Source organism: Anopheles cruzii, chromosome 3 (assembly GCF_943734635.1).
Source record: "Anopheles cruzii chromosome 3, idAnoCruzAS_RS32_06, whole genome shotgun sequence".
Classification (NCBI taxonomy): Eukaryota; Metazoa; Arthropoda; class Insecta; order Diptera; family Culicidae; genus Anopheles; species Anopheles cruzii.
The window spans coordinates 53801465-53823838 of record NC_069145.1 but is presented as its reverse complement, the minus strand read 5'-3'; the positions used below and the strand labels follow the sequence as shown (position 1 = coordinate 53823838).

General features: G+C 47.6%; 1 protein-coding gene and 1 long non-coding RNA gene across 2 annotated transcripts; one reads left to right on the top strand and one right to left on the bottom strand.

Annotated features, from left to right (window-relative positions):
• Window positions 1-88: 88 nt before the first annotated feature.
• LOC128272477 (deoxyuridine 5'-triphosphate nucleotidohydrolase) lies at window positions 89-695 on the bottom strand. Its single transcript, XM_053010295.1, has 2 exons — window positions 549-695; window positions 89-471 (listed from the first exon to the last, which is right to left on the bottom strand). Exons 1-2 carry the CDS (start codon window positions 647-649, stop codon window positions 132-134), a joined length of 441 nt encoding a protein of 146 aa, XP_052866255.1. The 5' UTR covers window positions 650-695; the 3' UTR covers window positions 89-131.
• Window positions 696-18701: 18006 nt separating this feature from the next.
• On the top strand, window positions 18702-19047 carry LOC128274499 (uncharacterized). Its single transcript, XR_008269307.1, has 3 exons — window positions 18702-18758; window positions 18828-18882; window positions 18950-19047. It is a non-coding gene; the product is annotated as an uncharacterized LOC128274499 (long non-coding RNA).
• The last annotated feature ends 3327 nt before the right edge of the window (window positions 19048-22374 follow it).

The following is a 22374-nucleotide window of genomic DNA, read 5'->3' as shown; positions in this document are numbered from 1 at the left end:
ATCAAACAACATCCAATAATTAAATTATTTTGACAACATGAATAAACTCTAAACATATCGTTCAAAATGTTTACTTTTATTCGCAAGATATGCTTAAGGAACAGTACACATGAAATTACAGGAATGTATGTTTAATTGGTTCCGCTGGAACCGAATCCTCCGGCACCGCGTTCCGTATCTGTGAGAGCTGGCAATTCTTCCAACTCCGGATAGGCAATCCTCTCACAAATAAACTGCGCGATTCGGTCACCTCTCTTGACCACAAACTCAGTTTCGGCGTGATTAAATAGCACGACACCGACGTTCCCGCGGTAATCTTCGTCAACGACTCCGGCCCCAACGTCGATGAAGTTCTTCACGGCCAGCCCAGAACGCGGTGCCACGCGGCCGTAACATCCTTCCGGTACGTGTACTTGAATGTCGGTCATTACCAGTTGCTTTCCACGAGCAGGAACCGTGTAGTCGTACGCGCTGCAAGTATAGAAGAGGATTAATCGTTTGCCGAAGCCTTCACCATTTGTCCGTCTTCTCATTTGCATTCCACTTACCTTTTCAGGTCATATCCAGCCGCCTTTGCTGATCCCCGGGTGGGAGGAAAGGCGTGCTCACTCAATTTGGCGAATTTAAGAACACACTTTGCTTCTGGCATTGTAAAAATGAACTTTTGGGCGAAGACTCTCAACGTAGAACGAATCGTTTTGTAAATGAATATGGAACAAATCTGGCGCGAAATGCCGCAAACCGGCTTTCTTTCAACCGGTGCCGCTGTAAACTGTCAAAACGACGGATCATTTGGCTGTTTCTTTGGCAACACTGCCAATATGAAAAGAAAATTTAACACTCACTGCATGATTCAAGCAAATGATGAGAATTGAATTATTTGTTTTGATGGCGGCCACAACCGTTAATGAACATTGGAAATTTAATTAAATTGTAAAAAATAGATCGTTTTTTGAAGTGCTAATTTTTTTGTCGACAATAGCAAACATTGTAAAACTTTGGAAGCTTTTGTTGAATTGATGAGCGTGCCATTGTGATAGAATGATCAAATACATTTGCAATTGGTCTAGGCAGATTCCCGAGTTTTTTGCTGTGTTTCCGAAAAGCATACCAAACGAAACTGAGCAAGAACCATAAGCAATCCTACAGGAGGTCACATCTTATGGTTTTAAGGGTATCAATGAAATTCACGGTACTAAGCCTTCGACGATAATCACACACGTACCTTTTGCGTTCTTAATACGATTCTGTCTGTTCTAATAATAATCAAAAACACACTTTTTGAGTTAGCATCAACATTTTATTGAGAATTTTTAGACGCAACTATTTTTATCATTTATTTCCCCAAATAAAAACATACCGGAATCTTTGATTTACGCGAAGCGGGTATCTGAGCTATTGCTGTGTGAACTGTTTCCATTTCCCTACTTTGAAATCGGGAATACCTCGATGGCCTTTTGATATCTTTTCGTGATATCGAACACAATCACACAGAACCAAATAGTGAAGGAAAACATTAATGGTAAACAACGAAAGGGTGAGAAAAATATCTTATTCAAATGGGGCCACTGTAAATCGCTCGGCAAACAACGTTTTGCAGCATAATACGTTAGCCGTTGGTGAAGATAGCACCAGCAAAGCGCAAAGGGATCAGTTCATTGGCGCTATGCGCGGGCGCGCGCCTCGAACGGTAGCCCTCATTGATTCCTTGAGCGGAACCTTAAGACCTAACCCATCATCTCTGCGGTGCGGTGGGCTTGCCACTCGCCGGGTGGCGAACGAAATTGCAATTGCAACACCCCAACCACACACACACACACAAACACACGCTCGGTGCGATGGCCTAGCATTATCATAGAAAAGGGTACTGCATGCGCCACCTTCCCTGCGGATCATAGCGGATCGCGAAGCATCTGGTGCAACATGGGCTAATTAATTGACGAAGGATAGGGAAAAGGGAGCATAATTTTCATGTTATAAAAATAATAAGCGAAACGGATGCAGTTGACCTGCGAAAAGATCAGTGGGTGCTCCCCGGAGTGGAGGGCTCACCGGAGCGCAACGCATCGCGCTCCGCTGAGGGGTGGTGCAGAAGCAGCATCATCAGGGTGGGGGGTTGTGGGTGGTGCAAATTTCTCCACTCGCCACCGCCCGGGGAAGCCCCCTGGCCAACCCAACGGTCGTTTTTGCAAACGATCGTTCCGATGCGCGCTTTTGCATTCCCGTTCACGTTTGAGGGATTGGGTGGCTCAAGGTGCATACTATTATACGCTGCGGTGTGTTCGCACTCCGCCAACACCTTCTCCAGCAGTCGAGTCGGGGCGGGAAGAGGCACTGGAGAAATGCTGTGCGCCGTAAGGAAGTGCAGCTTTGCACTCTTCTTCCTCTTCGCTTGCAGGAACTAGACTAGATCAGGCCCGTGCTGTGGCCTGTGGCGGGACCGTGGCGGGACCGTGGCGGTTGCGTGTTGGGCTCCTGCCCAAATGCCTTGGCGCATATGCTTCCACCCGTTCTGCCACGGAGGAGGTGCAGTCACATGCAACGGAGAGTAATTAATAGACGATCAGAACCCAGAAGCACCGGTGGCTTATGATGAGCTGCAGTTGCTGGTGGTGGTCCTCATGGGCAGACAGAATGTGCAGAACTATGAAGAAAATCGTTAAAAAAAACCATAACAACGAACAAACATTACTTACATCGAGGTTAGAATAAGTGGCGCTGCACGGCAGAAATGCACCTCGGGGCAATGAACGCAGAAAGCAACCAGTGCTTTTGTTCTTTGCTTTTGGCGAATTTTCCAAGCGGATCTGGTCAGATACCTAGCCCATTAGGCGGGCCACCGGCGTCCAGTTTTCAACGTTTACCGAATATTCGTATTAATTAGAAGATGGTACGCCCTAAGCCCTCAGTCACGTGCAATTAGTGTTAGTTGAAAATTACTAAAATTGCAATCAACTTACTTCAACTTAAACCTGTACTCTATCAATTTACTTTAATAGACGAAGAAAGTGTAGCGAAAGCATCAAAACAACAGTTTATTTATCGTATTGTTTCGCAAAGGACTAAAATGCAACATGAGAGCATGAGAACAAGGTTTAAGCAAACATTTCCAGATACGCAGAAAGATATGGTAAATGTTGGTAGATGGCAGAAATATTTCAAGATAAGTAAAATTAAGTAAAGCTTTACGGCAAAGTTTATAATAAGCGGATAAATACCGGATTAACGTTTCAAGTTTTACTTCAACTACCAACTACTACAACTGAGTTAGGAGTGTAAACGTTTTTTTCCAGTTTTCAAAACATGCCGCAAAATCGACTTCCGGTATAGCCTTCCACGGACCAGCCTCTTGAGTTTTATGGTCGAGTCGAGCGGATGGGTCGAGTTTGTGGAGAAATGATCACGAAATGATTACGACAATGTGAGGCAAAAACATCACATTCACCGAGGCCTGAGCGATCATTCAGAACTTAAACAACGTCATCAAGATCTGAAAGTGTCCAACCAACGATTTCCCGAACCTTTTTGCACATTTTGTACCACTTACCTCTTGTTTTCGATAGAGCTTGCTCACCGAAGGACTTCTGTACCATTTTTAACCGTTTTGGCGGCTGACGTTTCATTCCGTCTACAAAATGTAATGGTACTACTTTGCTGAACAGTTCCAGACATTATGAAAAATGAAGAACTCACTTTTAAATGTTTACAAAACGACCCGCAAACATTGCTCCAATAGGTACCAATTGGACCATACAATATTACTCTTCTAGACTTCTAGTTCTAGTTCCGTATTGGTTCTTTCAGTTCTACATTTGTTTATTCATCGTTTCTGTGGAGCAACGTTTTAGAAAATATTGGGAGCGGTTTGACAGTGTCAAAACGCTTCTTATTTCCTCGTTCAACCTTCGAACAATACTGGTGCGCAGGGTTAACTGTTCATTCGGAAAGGAAACGCTAGTGTTGCCTTTGCCTAGGCACAATTTATGCACAAATCTGTGCACCGTGGAGGAACTAGGAGGAGCCAAAATAGCGGTGCATTTGTATATTAATTACGCCCTTCGTTGCACTCTTCGAATGGCTGAAAATTCAGCGCAAACACCCGCGTAGAAGGGTGCCCAGCGTTAGTTGGACGCGGTGCGCGGACTCTAGCGCGACTCCTGCCGGCGGTGGAACGCGAGCAGTAGGTGGTCGCCGGCCGGGATGCGCTTCTGTGTTCCTTTTTCTTTTGCTGACGCTGTTTCCGACCGCTACTGGCGCTACTGCGGGGAAAGCGACCAGGGTCCACGGAGGACGGTGCTTATTAACAGTGCAGATACCGTAGATAAATCATAGAGACCGAATGCATGAATGTGATTACTTGGCCAGACGTGCCCAGAAGTCACCAAGAAGGTATGCCCTTCTTTCGAGGGCTGCCCCGGTGCCCCAAGGGAGAGAGAGGGAGAGAGAAACAGGGAGAGAGAAAGCGAGAGAGCGAAAGGCAAAAGGGTGCCTTACGATGCGACGTGAACCGCTGACATCGTCGTGGGACTTGCGATGACCAGACCCCTCGCTCTGCGGCTCGGACACCGGAAGTACGCTTGATGCGTGCCTAGAGCTCGAGTTCCCATAGGCCACCGGGGAGAGCATCATCGCGGTCCGCCGTCGTTGCCGTTCCCCCTGCAGAGTGACGTGGAGCTGGCGATGCATTAGCGGCGCATCAGAACATAGTCTTGCGCATTCCTAGCCCAAGACGGGAAGAAGCGTGGATGGTGGATGGAAGTAAGGTGGCAAGAGGAGGGTCTCAACCCATCTGACCCGCGCCACGATGATATGCCACCGTTTGTCGCCACAGAAACCACCGCCGCGCGCTTATGCGCCATGCTGCTGCTGCTGCTGCGGACTACTGGCGGACTGGTTGACCACATAATTGCATTCCAGGGGCAGCAATCTCGCTTCAGGTCGTCATCATCCTGTCCACCGCCTTCTCCTCCTCCCGCACACTTCATTACCATTCCCCTTCGTCTGCTGCCCCAACCGAACAACATAGGCAATCGCTTTCTTTGTTCCACAATTTGCGGTACTTGACCAGGAGACGACTTTTTACCTTTCCACTGGCCACTCGCTCCCCCCCGGCCAGCCAGCCAGCTTGTGTTGCTTTTTGTTTCACATTAAACGACGGAGAAGGTGATGAACTGTCATTAGCTGTGAACTGCAGCCGTGCTACCGCCGCTCCCGGATTATGCCTTTTTTGCGTCAACGCGACAACTTGGACCTGGGCTCTCTGGCGCCATTTTGTCCGGCAGTTGTCTGATGTTGGATCGATTCGATCTCACTTCAGGTTGAACAACGTGAGATTTGGCCATTCCTTTGCATACTTTATTTCCGGGGAGGTTTTAACATACAGTAGGTAGCCGACCACAAAATGTTTTTCGAAATACGAGGATGAAAAATTTACTTCATTTAATCATAAATCAACCAAAAACATTACATAGGATGTGTAAATGATAGGTTTGCTGGGCGATCATTGATACAAAAGAAAAATTTAAACCAAATTTAGTTTTCGCAATCCGCAATACCAGGTGCTATCCAGACAATTTTGCCAAACGTCTTTGTTTTGTCATGCAGTCCTTTCTACAGTCCTCAGCTATTATGCTGGTCCAGATTGTTTTGATTCATTTAGCTAATTCTGTAAAATAGAGTGGGATCGTTTCGCATACTCCAAGGTTCATGTCTGGACAGCAATGTTAATACGAAGTCTGTTCAAAAAGTATCGCGATTAAAGTACTACAGATAAAAGGTTTCTTCGGTTGCAGTTTTCTAAGGAATACTATTTGCAAGTTATCCTCATTTTGTGGGAAGAAGCAAGAACAGACCACGTAGCCAAAACCTTGATATCATCATCCGCGAGTACTTCTGGCTTGTGAACTGCTGCACTATCCTGTTGTTAGGCGAAAGCTTCACTAATAAGACTTGTTCCTTCTGGTATGATTTCCGATTTCATCAAGTTTTACTCAGCTTTCGAGTCACCATGACCCGGAAAGGCCACTAACTTGTAGTTTTATGTAAATAATGCATCCCTGGGCAATAATGCCATTGTAATTTGTTTCCTAATGTTGATTTAGGCCTCATATAGTACAGAATTTGAACTATTGATAAAGAGTCATAACAAGAATTCATTACTCCAGAACAGCAATCAGAGAGTTTGAAAACATGCCAAGACTAAAATACCATAATTGGCAATAGTTAGGTGCGGATTATTCGTATTTTAGTTGCTTTCTTGCGCCAACGAGCCTTAATACATATGATATGATGAATACGACCTTCGTTTTCATAACCCTTGATTATTTAACTGATCCTTGTGAATTCTTCACCGTGCATTTTGCATTTTGAATATGAAAACCTGTAAAAAATCAAGCTATCACTATGTACTCATAAATAACTATATCTATTCTATTTACTTTATTACCGAGCAAAACGAAGGAAATTGGTGTGAAAAACTGAAAATTTCAAGGTTTCACTTCAACTAAACTTGTTTTCGCGGAGCTCAAATTCAGCTATGGCCACAAATGGCCGTTCCAGTCTACGAGATAAAAAAAACGCATTTAATCGTCAGAATTTTGCCCTAAAACCTCTAACTAACATTCAACGTCGCAAAAGAGCGACTCATATTTTTACATATTATTCAAATGTTCAGTAGCTCAACTTCTTTTCACGTACCACTGTATAGATCCAAAACCAGTCGTGGAATTCCAGATGCATTGAATAAAAGGTGGACATGCTTCATACTTACTACCGTCAGACTTTTCTGCTGGCGTAACCTCAATAGTCCAGCGGATTCATCGATCATTTACGATCACGATCACTATGTTTCGCGTTTGAAGTTCGTTTTCCTTGTACTGATATGAAAGACTTCATAATTTACCTCTAGCCAAGTTGTCCGTTCAATGAACACAAATATATTTTTTCTCTAAATGAGCAATTAGTTAAGTTTCTTGAAAGCTCCACATTTTCTAGATAGTTCTGTAAATGATACAAATTTATTGCAACATAAATACTTCGTTACTGACTTTGCTCATTTTCCTAGAACCTTAGAGTGGACCTAATTAATTGAAGCACTATTTATGTCAGTACAATTGCAGTCCTTACAATCCTTACTGTTTAAATGCCTCCAGCTGGGCGGCCCGGGCGACCAAGAAACGGAGCGAATTGCACTCACCCACAGCCGATTCATCTGATCGCGGCTGATCCATTTGACATTTGGTTTTGTAATTGGGCAATTCTGGAGCCTTCTTAAAACAGAACCCGTTGGTGTCGACTGCAGTCGACGATCGGGTCGATCGAGTCCTGGGAAGGGCATCGAAAAACGAAACTCAAGAACTTACCGGGAACTCGCCGTGGGGGCTCGCGGAGCAACACCTTCACCTTCACGGTCACCTCAGATGTGAAGAGTACGATACCCCAGCAGGTATGACCGTGACTTGTAGATATTATACTGAGCCCCCCTGTGTGCCCCGCTGCAGGCTGGCTGCTTCTGTTCTTGGTCGCCACACTTGGTCCGCTCCGCATCGCAAGTCGAAGTGTCCAAATGACCACCCGCTCCACCGCTGGATGCTGCTGGCATCCTCTCTCCAGGGTTCAGTTGATCGACCGCTTATTCGCCGCTTTGCGTCCCTTCATTTCGTGTTGCTCCCATTTCGGAATCACGGTTTCGATCAGGCCTTTTGCTTCCCTCACGCTCTCTCTCTCGTTCGCCCGCTCGTTCCTCTCACTCTCGTTGGGTCAGGTTGGGGGGGTTTCGCGGGAGAAGTGAGTTGTCGTTTGTGTGCTTCCCACTTGTGGCCGAAAGACAACGAGACCCGGAAATCGAACTTTTAAGCGGAAAAAATTGACCTTTTAATTAGACCGTCTACTTCAGCGGAGAAGGGTTGGTGGGCAGCTAGCGGCTGTCAAGTGGGTACCTTCCGATCGAGGCTCGTGCGGAGCAGCATGTCGGCTTTTTTGCGATGACCACGACGACGACGACGACAGACGACGACGACGACGACAGACGGCGACAATGGCGGTGACGAAATCGTCAAACGGTCAACGAGCCGGGCGTTGGACGAAAGTGGATTCTGGTTGGCATTTCTATAGTTCTTAGTGCGAGAAGCCTGCATGAAGTCTGAACGCAGCAGCAGCAGGTCCCGATCAGAACTTGAACCAGATAGCTTGAACCGGTAGGTGAATTCTGGTGTCGGTCGTCGTGTCAGAACACTACATCATTCCGCGGTTCTACGGTTCGCCAACGGACCACCTCTAAAACACGGTCTTCCCATTCTTGGGTCCCTGGTCTTTTGTTAGGGGACATTATTGATCGACATCTGGTTGATGATCACGAGGTGGATCAAGCAAGTCAAGATGCAAGTAACCAACTCGGACATTATTGCGCAGTAAGTTTGCAGATCACGGGATGGCGGCATTTCTGGGATTGAGTTGTGGTCTTGGGATCTTCTTGTTCCGTTCTGTATAACCAATGTCCTACATTGAGATCTCTATGCCTGTCAAATGAAATAAATGTTTGTCCTACTAATCCGGTTTCAATTGAGGACGGATCTTGAGCGGATCTGTCCAATCCCTGCATCGTCTGTTATTGCAATAGGGCCAGGCATTGCGCAACAAAGTTCACAACCATTTGGACAAAGGTAACTCAACGTTAATTGACGCACCTGTTGGAACCCTGTTTCGCATTTCCTTCCGCCTCGCGAAGGTTGGCCAGAGGAAAACCGAACCAATTTACAGTCGATCACCTTGGCGCGCGGAGCAGAACTTGAGATGTGATGAACTTTACCGCGCCTGGTCTGGGAGCAAACCGTCATCGGTCCACTCTAGGGATCGGCTCCAGTGGTCTGACGCCCCGCCATGCTCACCAAGCCCATCTCATCGTCATCATCATCAACGGTCCCGGCGGCGCTGGTCCATAGCAGGGCGCTCTGAGAGTTCGCCCTGCGAGCTCGTTCGCTCTCGCCCGGAGGACCCGGACGATCTTCAACCTTTCGACCTACACAAACACCTCCGTAGCGTGTGGATCGGTTCAACATCTTTGGGGCAACATCCCCCCTCGACCTCTCGACCCCCCGCTTCCACCCGCTGGCTGTAGGAACATCGATCTTCCCTTTTCGCTTCGCCTTCGCCTCTTGCTCTGCAGCCAAGACAGGGAAGCGAACCCGGTCGCGGCTGCGGGGGTTTGCCGTTGTCCCAGGAACTTTACATCGAAACATCCGTTCCTTACACTCGCTTTGCTCCGCACATTATTTTGTGAGCCGTCGCCTTTTTTGCTGCGCTTTTTTGCTACAAATAGAATCTATATTTAAAATAGGTTACTCATAAAAACCCAACTCAAGCGACCCCGACACGACCGACCGGCCGGCCGGCCGGCGCGAGTGTCCGACCTGATACGGCGGCCCGGTCGCGGTTTGAACTGTACCGGTGACCCCTCCGCACCGCGAACCGCACGACGACACAATCTTGCCGCCTGAGCGCGCACCGGCGGAGGGTAGTGGGTTGGCAGTGTTAGTGGTGTGTGTGTGTGTTTCGAGGTCGGAACACGCGCTGTCACGGTGTGTGGCAGATCCAGCAGAACCGTCGGCATTGGCGTGGTGGTTAGAATCGCACAACTGCCGACGTAACGCGACAATGACTGCAACCCCCAGAAGTAAGCGCCGATAATTTGAGCTAATGTACACGGAGCACACATGGGCTGAAAAGTCCTCAGCCTTAGAAAGAAAACTGGGGTTTTTTATTCAAAATTCTTCTTCAAGAAACACAATTATTGCAGCGCCGCTCTAACATTTCAATATCACTTTTGGAGAACGATCTTTATCTTTTACCTCTTCAATCGAGCGAAAATTCTTACCGGTGAGCATTTCTTTGGGGTCTGCGAACAGGCAGTAGCCACTGGGAGTCAAATCTAGCGAAGACGGGGGATGTGGGACCTCAATTCGAAGTTCAATTCAGATGGATTTGCCATCGTTTTGATTGACTTGTGAGGAGGGTGCGTTGTCTTGGCGAAACTACATTTGTTTCTTTGCCAGATGCGGTCGTTTCTTTGCAATTTCGGCCTTAAAACGCTCCAATAACACAATCTAATATTCATTGTTGATGCTGTTTCCCTTCTCAAGATAGTCGATGAATATTATTATGAAGATCAATTAATTCTTGCGGTTTAAAAATAGATGACATTACTCACTAAATGTCGCACAAATTTTTTTTAATTAAATATCAAAGCTACTGTCATTACGAATCTAACGCACTAGGTTTTTTTTCATTATAGTGTAAACAACACCTCCTTGAAGCATTTGAAGATGTCGAGTTTTTTTATTGGCAAAGTGTTTTTGCGGGGAGTACTTTTTCATTCTTCATTATCAACGAAAGCTCTACCGAAAGTAATCATATTTTAATGGATGTTTATGGTGAACTTGCTCTTACTGACAGAACGTGTCGGATGTGGTTGGTTTGCACGACTTAAAAGTGGTGGTTTTGGCTTGCAAGACCAAGAGCGACTTGGACAGCCAAAAAAAGGGGGACGATGAAGAATTTGCAGCATTGCTCGATCAGGATGCATGTCAGACGCAAAAAGAGCTTGGAGAAATGTTAGCAGTTAACTACACGACAGTTTCCAAACACCTGAGTGTTATGGGAATGATTACAAAAATGTCTTATTCTAAAAAAGGTTCTTGTTTTTGGTCAACAGTGAGCAAACATGCGGCACTCACTTCGAACAGAGTTTTTCTTATAATCAAATGATCATGCAATGTATAATGTATGATAAATGATGTGTTCAAAATGACACAACTTCAATCTTCGATCATTCAAATCGATTTTGTGGATTTTTTTAAATGTTTTCTCTTGTTACCCGCCTTTTTTGGACGTTCACTGCATTCTGCAGAAACGGTGTCTGTATCGGACCACGTTTGAAGTCAGCAAACCAAACGTTTTATTGTTGTTTCTGATGTAGCGGAGTCCTTATAATACTTTTCAAGCCATTGCCTTGCTTGAACGGGACTCTTTCAAATAAAGAAGTAGGGTAAAATTAAAACACGAAATTGCGTTTGATCCATTGTTTTGAAAATAACAAAAATACTGTCACTCTTAGCACAACAATTCGCCAACTTATTTATTTATTTATTTTTTTATTGATTTAGTATAAAAATTAGACGATGGGCAACAGATCCTAGTTGACAAAGAAAACTCAGCTACCTTAAACAAAGCCCTAGCTAACCTAACACTGCAACTGGCGAAGATGAGGACAAAAAACCGGTAACCAGACATTAAAACTTACAATACTTAAAACGACTTAAACCAACTCACGAGTAGAATATCACGAAATTTTGACAGCTTGGGTTAGACTCGGGACTTTTCAGCCCATGTGCCATACCGTGTTGCAACTGTTCACCGCTAAAACGCTACAATTTTTTTGCTCATCAAACGAAATCTTCATTTAATGTTCGCTAGAGGACTGTTAACAGGATCTGCGTTTCGAGCTGCAATGTCACCAATAAAATTACCCAACAGTGATTCTGATTCCGATCAGTTGTTGGATTATTGACGGTGTTTTCGGTAGAGCTGAAATATCTCAAACCTTCTGTTCACAACTTCCAGAAGGTCACCCGGAAGGTCTAGCATTCTTGGCACGTCTTCGGGTGCCGTAAGTCCGGCTCTCGGAAGCGTCTCCGGACTCGGGTGGCCGACCTGTTTTGTAGGCCGTTTTGGGTGACGCTCCCAAACAGATAACGAGTATAGTAGCCACGGAGGGTCGACACTCCCAAAACGACGCAGCCTTTTTGGTGGGATTCGTGTGACCAAAACGACAACCTTCCCTGGCTGCCCGTCTGGGTGTTTGTGTGCCCGGTCGAATGTAGATGTAATTAACATAATTAACACCGGCGGCCAACGATCGAGAAACGATTTGCTCGCAGGTCGCGCACATGATTGCTAGACCACGCGGTATCATCACCATCACCAGCAGACATCACCATCGACCCGTTTGTTCTTCCAATTCCAATCCGCTCACCCTCACCCTCTCGCTTTCTCTCGCCGTTTGTCCCACCCCGATCGCGGGGTTTGCTTTTCCCACTCGCGTAGCGTGTGGCGCGATAATCCATTCCCTCCCCGGCCAACGATAGACGAACGAAGACGGGGGGAGGAAGCCCAGCGGGGGCCCGTGTCAGTAACATTTGGCCCGAAAAGTTCATCGCTGGTAAATGTTTGCACATGGCATTTGCCCCGCCCCGCCCCACCCGTCCGTCGGCTTCTCTGCGTCGCTCGGAAACTCGCCCGGCGCGCACGATCGCTAAATGTCGTCGCGATCGAACGCCGACCGGCCCGGCCCGAATGACACTCTCGCAGGGGATCTCGCGACTCGCTCCGCGGACCGCGAGAGTCGCCAGTTCCGTGGAGAGCGAGCCGAACGCACGCCGCCGTGGATTGGAATCCGATCGCGCGCCTGGCGGTTGGCGGTTGCAAATTGAAACGTGATCGCATTTCCAAAACACTGCGACACGCATTAGCTGCCCGCGGTTGTCCCGGGCCATCCTTTGCGGTCAACCTGCGCTATCGGGCAACGGGAGTTGGTATCATCATTAGTGCATGTTGTGGCTACCGCGTGCGTGGCCATCGCTTGTGGTCGTGTCGTGCCGTCATGTGAGTAGGTTGCTCACGCCCAGGCAATCGGTAGTGATTTTGCCGTATCGACAATATATCGAAGAGCAGAAGGACTTTCCTGGGACGGCTCAAGGGTTCTTGGCTCTACGTGTGGATTCATCTGGTACGGCCCCTCAGGTTCAAACAAATTCAGGGGATAGCCTTCAATAATGCTGGCCAAGAAGCAAGTGCGCCAGAAGTCTAGTCTTCCGCTGATACAATGATACTGGGTTGTTCCATACGCTTTGCTGTTCAATAACAGAGGGCGTTCCTAGTAGCCCAAATTTTTTTTGACATGTTGGTACACTTTTCCTATGAACGTATGTGAAGTTTCATTTCAATCCGTAACTTAGTTCTTTGTTGACAAGCCATTTGGTATCGGCGTATTACATTATTTATTGCAATGGAAAAAATCAAGTATCGTGCAGTGATTGAATTATCTTTTTTTAGCAGGTTTTAAAGCGTAGGAAATTTATGAACGAATATTGAAAGTGTATTAGGACTCTTCGCCTTTAATTAGTACAGTCGAAAGATGAGTTTATTTATTTATTTATTTATTTATATGTATAATTGGCTTGACGGCCAGTGGCTTAATCAAGTCTTCTATTAAACACTACCTTACAGAGGGATGTTCACCTGCGCTTACATCAATAGCAGTTGTACGAAGTCTTTCACGGAAGTAGTCAAGTGTTATGTTGTAGTCGAAGTATTTAAAATTGGCATTAAACTGTCTGCAAGCAAACGATAGTGGTTCGTATTGCCCAGCAACTGTACGACTAAAACTAACGGAAAGACAGATTGGCGCGGTGCGCGATGTATGAGACGGCACAATGAAATCGAGTTTCTCAAGAGTGGATCTACAATCGATCCGGCCCGTAATCAGACCAGCCACGAATAGACACTGAGCAATGACACGCCGCGTGCGGAGGGGTTCTATGCCGAGCAAGAGACAACGCGCTGGGTAGGGTGGCAAGGTTTCACGTTTAAAGAGTCCAGTGCGGATTAATGCATAGCGCGTGAAGTGCTTCTGAACTCGTTCTAGCCGGGCAATTGTCGACTCGAAGTGAGGACACCAGATGACCGAGGCAAACTCCAGAATCGATCGGACGATACAGCAATAAATAGTTTTAAGACATACAGGGTCCCGAAACTCCCGAGTCATATGTATAAGTAGTCCTAGCTGTTTCCTGGCTCTTGTTATCAGGCTATCGATGTGTTCCTGGAAGGTCAGCCGGTTGTCCAAGATAACGCCTAGATCCCTTACTCGCTCAACCCTAGTTATCAAATTACCGCAGATCTCGTAATCCCAAAGTATCGGGCTCCTACTTCTGCTGAAGCTGACGGTTTGACACTTGCTAGACGGTTTGACACTTGCACATGAGTTGCTGAATTGAAACGGGTTCGTACAAGTCCTGAAGACGATCCACGCCGAGGACGTCCAAAAACAGTAGCAACTCCTGAAATCGTAGAAAAAATACAGGATATCGGAATATTGGAAAATCGTCGAGTCGAGTCGAGACTGAAAGCAATTTGTAAGCAATATTTTGACTGAACTATTGGGTTTCAGAACGCTGTCTGCATAATTATTACGTATAACAATTACTCTTCGCTTCTTGACTTTAATATGTCCCTTGATCAGTGTCACGACGTTTTTGCCTTCATGTCTTCATGGTAAAGGTTTCGTCATCGTTACTTATGTCTTTCGTAAATATTGGTTACCATCTTCGTCGTTGCGTTTCGTCAGTTTTTTTAGTTTTAGTTCTAAGTGATAGGTTAAGTTTTTATTGCCATTTAGGCTAAGTTGCCCTATGCATGAGAGTTGGGTCTATCACAATCATCCTGAACCTGGCTCTTCGGTTCCGAAACGAGTTCGTATCCAGAAATCGGTCAAGAAGTTGTTGGCATCAGTTTTTTGGGATGCGAAAGGAATTTTATTTGTGAATTACTTGCCAACTGGTAAAACTATAAATTCCGATTATTATTGTATTCTTGCTTGCTGACCGGCTGAAGGAAAAAACTCGTGAAAAAAGACACGGTTTGCAGACGAAAAGAAACCTTTTTCATCAGGAGCATTTTGAAAATGGCAAAAATCCATGAATTAATGTTCGAATTGTTGAAGAATCCACCGTATTCACCAGATTTGGCTCCTGTGGAAACGTATTTTGAAACCCTTCCTGGAGACCTGGACGAAGCGAAAAACGGAGTGTGAAAATGTCAAATCGATCCCGCCTATGTCAAATTGTATATAATTCCGCGTACTTATAAACGATCTGACGTTACGGAGTAATGTCAAATTGTTTATTTTCGCTTCGTGTGGCACCCCAGTTCCAGTTCCTCACTTCAGGGATGGAATTCATAAATTGGAATCCTGCTGGAACAAGTGTATTGATGTTCCGGGAGGGGTTCCGGTGTATTTCAAGTTAAAAAATAGTGTTTTTCTCATCGAACCGCGAAACTTATTGATCAGTCTGGTCAAGACCGCATATCTGTCATCATCACGAGTAATTGTCAACAAACCAGACAAGGCCGAACATAAATTGCCTTTTATGATACATATTATTAGTAAATATTCGATTAATTTATTATGTTTCAAGTAACTCCAAAATAGATGAATTGCGGCTCAATGAACACACCGTCACAAGCGTCTGGTGGATTATTATTTTATTAAATTAACCAATTATTTGGCAAGGGTTGTGCTAAAAACAGACCATACGATAGAACGAAAACCGGAAACCCCTAGGTATGAATGAATCGCCACCACTCCACCACCAGGATCGTGTTGTGCGTGTGGTTAAGGATCGCGCCGGCACCGGCAGTAAACAGTTATTACGAGGTGATGATATTGCGGCATAAATTGCGGCCAGTGGCAGGCAGTGTGTTTGAGCATCATTTTCCGATCAGATCAGCGTGAGAGAGAGAGGGAAAGCAAAGAGAAAGAGTTGAACGCCGCCGCGCCGCCAGCAAATGTTCTAAGCTCCTTCTGAGCAACGCGGTGTGTGAGGGAGATGGAAAGCGCGATCCCTAATCATTCTCCGGCGCGATCTTGCGCGATCGAGAGAGCTCTCTCACGGTGAGAGAGCCCGCCCCCCGGAAGAGAAGGTGATCCGCGGGTCGGTAGAGCGGCGATGAGAGAAAAAAGTGTGTGCAACCTCCTCCGTGTGCAAGGTGTACGCGCCGCCGCCACCAACCGCCTCAGCAAGAGAGAGAGAGAGGCAGAGGAAAAAAAGAGGAAACAACGCGCGGAACGCGGAGAAAAACAAAGGCAACCACCGCGCGCGCCGCTTCGTGACCGTTTCCGTCGCGGCAAGTGAATCAGTTTTGCTTTGGTGGTTAACGAGTGACGGACGGAGTCGGTCGTCGTCGGTGTGTCCGCGGTGTTAGGGTTAGCGTTTGCGTTGCGCATCGTCGAAAAAGGGTTGCCTCCCCCGGTGGGGGGCCACGGCGCGGATGATAATGCTATTCGTCGTGACGTGACGTGTTTGTGAAATGTTCTCTTCTCGTGTGTTGGATCCCGATCCCATTTGGCGTGCGTGTGATGATTTGTTTTGACCTTTGCGTGTAAGAGGTGTAGAGTGCGACACAGAGAGAGGTAGAGAGAAGGATAGTGTGTGTCACGATATCCTAAGCGGTTCTAAGGAGTGGAGAAGCGAGACGGAAATAAAGAGGGAGGAAAAAGAAATTTCAATCGATTGACATCTGGGATTAGGCCCCCGGCGGTCAGTTGCACGTGTCGTGTGCCGGGTCCGGGTGTCAAGTGGCCCGATAAGGAGCTCCTAGGGGCGTAGTGCAAGAGAGTGTGGTGTCCGGAGGCCCATCTCTGTTATCTGTTTGGCCTTCCCGGGGCCCGATAGTGACACAACCGGTGACAGAAGCCGCTGTCACGGTGCAGCCTGATTCACTCACAAACACGTGTGTGGCCACATCACATCGCACGGAGAGAGGTGAGAGTTGAGAACAAGCCGCCCATCAGAGGGGTCAGAACCACCCCAAAACACCCCGTGTGGCCACCCATCATCATCATCTGCGGTGGTTGCTATGGCACGTCCCCCTCTGAGGGGGAGCTCACCGTGACGTGACCTTTCGTGATTCATGCTAGTCCCCCTTTTTCCACCCTACGGTCCCCACGGACTTGATTAGCTTGAAGAGAGACAGAGAGGGGACCACGGGGAAAGAGAGAGCGCAAAAGGGACCGCAAGCTCCACTCCGTGTTGACGATCATCGTCGTCGTCGTCGCCGGGTGCTCCGGTTTTATTTATGAGTTTGAAATATTTCTAATGACAATTATTACTCCCCGCATCGGTCGTCGGGAGGGATGGGGGGGGGGGTGCGGTCAGAACGGGGCACCAGGAACCGGCGACACGCGCGCGCGCGCAAGTGTTGTGTGCCATTTGCCGCAGTTCACGATCACACCGCCGTTTCCGCCGTTGTTCAGCTGATTCTCCCGCGCCGCGGTTCTCTCTCTCGTGCGGTGCCAATCGATCTTTGTGCGGCGGTAATGCCGCCGCCGCCGTGCACTGTGGGCGATTGTGGGCCAGCACACACACACACACACGCACGGAGAGTTCCCTGGTGGTCGTGGTGGTGGTGGTGCGCCCTGTCAGCATTCTTTTCCATTCGGTCGTCGGTCGCGCAAGTTCTAATGTTCTGTGCCTGGGAGGGTACTACTCGGAGTGGAGGGGGGCGAAAACGATCTTTAACCGTGGCCTTACCCCCGCGCCGCCCCCCCCGGCCGGGCGTTTGGCCGGGCCGCCGGGGTTTGACATTCTTGAGTTTGAACTACCGCGCAAATGTCAAACCATTAATAGAGGGGGCCGTAAATGTTAGGCGACTCTGACGGCGGCGGCGACGGTGGTCACCGTAGCGCGATCCGACCAACCCCCCCTCCTGCCCCGGGTGGTGGTCTGGTTTTTGAACTTCGTCGTGCTTCCAGATCGTACTTCCGGTGTGTCCGGGGCGACAGAACGGGGCGAAATAAACAAACTGTCAGCCAACTCAGACGCTCCCGACGAGAAGTCGAGATGAGTGTGGCCCCCGGGGGGGCGTAGGACTTAGGTTTAGAAGAATGCGAATCTACCTCATCAATATTTCTCGGTGATCCGCGTGTTTTGCTTATGCTGGGCCAAAGTGACACCGCATGGACGACTAGGGCGATCGTGTACTTGGCTTTGGGTTGGCACTTGGGTTTCTCGATCTATCCGGATCGATTCGCGTACTAGGCAAAGGCACTCGGTTAATGTTTATATAACACAGAATCGCGTTGTTTCGCGAACCAACAAGGGGCGCTTTCCGGTTTTGTGGCTCACGGAAACGAACTCCCAGAAGTAGAACTCAGACAACAGAAGAAGAAACCAGGGTCGAGTGTTCCGACTACTACACACTCGCTTAAGGCTGTCACTGTTTGGAGTGAATCCTCCAAAGTGTTTTCCCCGCGATGTACAATCTTTCCATTTATTGTGCACCTTGGTATTCTTCAAACAGATCATTAATCAGTTGAATATATTTTTAACACTAAAACTAAACAGAATAAAAACTAAACTAAACAGAAACAGAAACGAACGCAGAAGCTGGTACCCAGTGAACAATTTTGAGTGCCGAGGTACCCCTCCGCCTGAGGAAGGGATGAGGAAGGCTGAAACCGAACCCCCTCTGCCTGCGACGAGGAAGAGAAGACGGGCAGGCGGGCTCGTGAGGGTCCGCTCGTGGGCAGCGGCGGAAAAGAGCGGAGGAAACCACGAGAGGAGGGAGTTTCACGCGCGAGCTTGTGGGTTTGAATTACCTGGAGAGGAAGGGTGCCAGAGCCGAGAGGCAATACGAACGCGAGCTTGTGGGTTTCATTACCCGGAGAGGGAAGGGAGGAAGGGCCGAGAAACGAAGCGAGTGTGCGCCGGCATTCGGAAATGCAAGCGAGTGCATGGTCAGGTAGGTAGGAAGGGTAGCGAAGAAATTCTGCGGGACCACCGACGACAGTCAGTTCTTACTTTTGTTCGGTTAGGACTTAGTTGAATTTTCTGTCAATCTTGCCTCTGTATTTTCTAAGTGTCAATGTTCCAAGTGCAAGTGCATCTCGTACCATCATGTTTGATCCTGATAAAATAATACAGGTAAGTTTATTGGACAGTGTTCAGTGACAGCGAAATAATGTTCAAAAGTTTTCACTTTGCTCGTTTCAGTGTCAACTGTGTCACAACTGTGTCTCGTCAGTTGTCTCGTCAGTTTGTGGAAAAGGTAAGAAAAAATGACAGGATTGCAATGCAAACAATCTAACAACAATTTAATTTCTTCTCTTCCTTAGAGAAATGCATCGAAGACCACGCGTGAAATAATCTACGCACAAACATAAACCCGGCTGGACCCACCGACAATGTGTGTACGCGGAACAATGTGTTCGACGGGATGCCTCTATACCGCCACCAACGCAGACCTCACACACAGCCAACGCTGCATAGCGCCAGGAATGCACGAATAGGTAGGGAAGTGAAACCGTGAAATAGACGAGTGAGCGAAAGAGACAAAAAAAAAACCGAAAATAAACCGAAAACGAAACCGAAAACGAACCCCTGCATTTTTACTTCGGGAACCGACAGGGGATACGAGAGAAAGAAAGAGGGAGAGGGCACATATGAGAGAGGGAGACGACAAGGGGCACGCGCGAGAGAATTTAAACTGACAGTCGCTCGTTGCGCCATTTCAAAGTTCGGACAAAGTCGAGAACGATTTGGCGAAGAAAATATACATAGGATTGTCTCCGAACTTTCAACGTAACTGTGAACTTTCGGCTCGGGCACTCAAAATTGTTCACTGGGTAGCCGATGCTTAAAAGGGAAACATACACGAATACAAAAATTAAACAGTAACATGGATGAAACGTTTGTACATATTAAAGTCAAGAAGTGACAAGAAGTTGTTTGGACACATGTAGCTGATCCGCGAGTTGTTGTGGCGTTTGCGTGTAATTTGCGTCCAAAAGTTCTTGTGCGTCCCCGGACCTTATTTGGAGTCCTCCGTCGCTCTTTGCTTGTTAAGTCAAAATCGCCATGTTTTAATTTTTTTAACCACTCAAAGCACTGCGATCTTCCAAAGGTATGATCACCGTAAGCTTCGACAAGCATTTGATGCGATCTTGTACCTGTTTTCTTCAGCAAGAGCAGAAAAGCAATGATCCCAGCAAACGTTATTTTCAGGCACAAGAGTCGGCATGGTTGAGGCTCTTCAAAGATACTGGGCTGTTCAATAAATTCGTAGCCTCGGGTTTCATTTCAACCGATCGCTTAATTATTTTTTTACAAGCCATTTATTTATTTATTTATTTATTTTTTTAGTATATGTTTGACAATGGGCAGCGGAGCCTAGTTGACAAAAAAAAAGATGTAAAAAATTAGCTGACTTAAAAAAATACCGGAAAAATTTAGTATCGAAGTGTCACAAATCAAATATCGTGCATTTTTGTTAAGGTTAAAAGCAAAGTAAATCTATGAACGAATGTTGGACTCTTTACATTTAAGTGTATAAGGATTCTTCACAGTTAATTATTCCATTAAAACGGTGGTTTCTGAATTTAAACGTGGTCGTACAAGCCTTCAAGACGATCCACGTCGAAGATGCCCCAAAAACAGACACAACACCTGAAATCGAAGAAAAAATACAGGATATCGTATTGGAAAATCATCAAATGACTGAAAGAGATTTAGTACCATGCTGAATAATAGAGTGTACTGAATTATATTACAAACCATAAAACTGTATTTTTATTATCGAGGCTACGAAAGTTGCAAACTTAAATCTATTTTGTTTCGACCTGAAATCATTTGGCTGAGGTCAAAACAAGGCGCTGTTGCCAAAAAAGTCTCATTTGGAGGACCAAATTCACAGCTAGAGCCATCTGTTTACACAATCAACGTTCATAGGCTTAGGCCTGGTGTTATTGATTTAAAAGTACAACACGGAGCCGTTCACATGCAGCTGGCCGCTGGGTTCGATTCCCCCGTATAAGCACAACGTTACAGTAAGCAACATACAGAGATTAACGGTTGTCTCTGTTACAGACCCCAGTACCGAAGATTGCGGTGAACCGCCGGCACTAAGAAAGCCACACGAGTCTCATTTTTTCGGTCTACGAAGCCGATCGTGTCGGACCTATAATGACCTGTAATTTCAGTGTCACTGTGTTGTGTCATGGTGTGACTTTTAATATTATTTTCACCTAGGCATGATCTTCGGCGGTGATCCTCTGGGCTTAACAGTTTTCACCTCAAGGTCGCCGGAGAAAGTGTTGCAAATTGCAGACAGGACACAAGATAACAACCACGAACCAAGCCAATGCAACCGTTCACACAACAAACACTGGCTTTTCTGCGTCAACTGGAACCGCAGACAGCGTCGATAATCGCAATGGCCAATGGTCGTCGATGACTATCCGCAGTGTACCGGATGTGTGGAGGGTTCTGCTTGGCTTTCGGCTGCTCGAAAACCTAACGAGACGACACAATACCAAAATATCGGCGTCTGGGTAAGGCGTGCTAAATCACTACTCCCCTAAAGAAAGGTACGCAGCACACAGAGCACGGAAGGCCGGCAGCGGTGTCACGGGGCGGGCGAGAGGGAAAAGTTCATGAGTCAACAGAGTCAAGTTGTGAACCCCCCGCCCAGGTGACTTTGGTGACCGCACCGGGCCGGACTGCTCTCCACGCGCTCAGCAGAACTGCGCAGAACGCGGCGCGAGCGGCGTTCTCTGCGACTTACCAACACCCATAAAACACGTGGCACCATCGTGCGGAAGTGGTGTGCGTCTGCCGGTGTGCGCATGGGTTAGTGGTGGCCGCCTCGTAAAGTGTATGTATCTGGGCCGGGTGGGGCCCCCGGTGGGGGTCGGGACCGGGACGCGATTCGAATGGCCGATGACGACGGAAGGTGACGATGAGGTGGACAAAACCGAAGACGACAACGACGACGACGACGACGACGACGAAGATGACTCTCACGACCTACGCCGCGGTCAAAGTGTGCGGTGGACAAACACCAACGGAGGGGAGGCGGGAATGGAGCGGGGGCACCATCGATCCCAGCGATCTGACCGGCGACGACCCTCCGCGTGCTGCCCGCGCCGCACGCGCCCCTAGAACCCCCCCTACGGGAAGATCGTCGGTCGAGGGGACAAAGTTGGCCCGGGTCGTCGCGTCGTTGCCTTTGCCCGGGGGGGGGGCAAGGAGGGCAGGGCGGCGGCCGGGCTGTTAATTTATGGAAGGTGTGATCGCTAAGGTTGTCGTCGTAGTCGGCCGCCGCTAACAACGAACACAGTGCCAGACGTAGGCTAACACCGGTAGTAGTGGCCACGAGCGATCCACAAGTGTTTCCACGGACTGGATCCAAGGATTTCCGCGTGCGCGTCTCGAGCTGAAGAAGTTGAAGAACCGTGACGTTTAGGTCGAAATCACGGTCATCGGAACGCGGGTCTGGGGATCGAAACTAAGACCGGGCGAACCTAGAGCTGCTTCCAGGCAGTGAGTGAGTGAGTAATGAACCTCTGCTCGATGTGCCGTCGGTGACGTTTGTGAACAAGTGTCACGTAGCCAGCCAGTGGACAGTAGAGGTGTGGTTCTTGCCAGTGACGGAGTGTGTTCGTGTTCGTCCGAGTGGCCTCGGTGTGTGATATATCACGGGTTGCCGTGTGTTGCGCCGTGAACCACTTTCTGTGTGTGTCTCCCGAGAACCGGAGCGCGC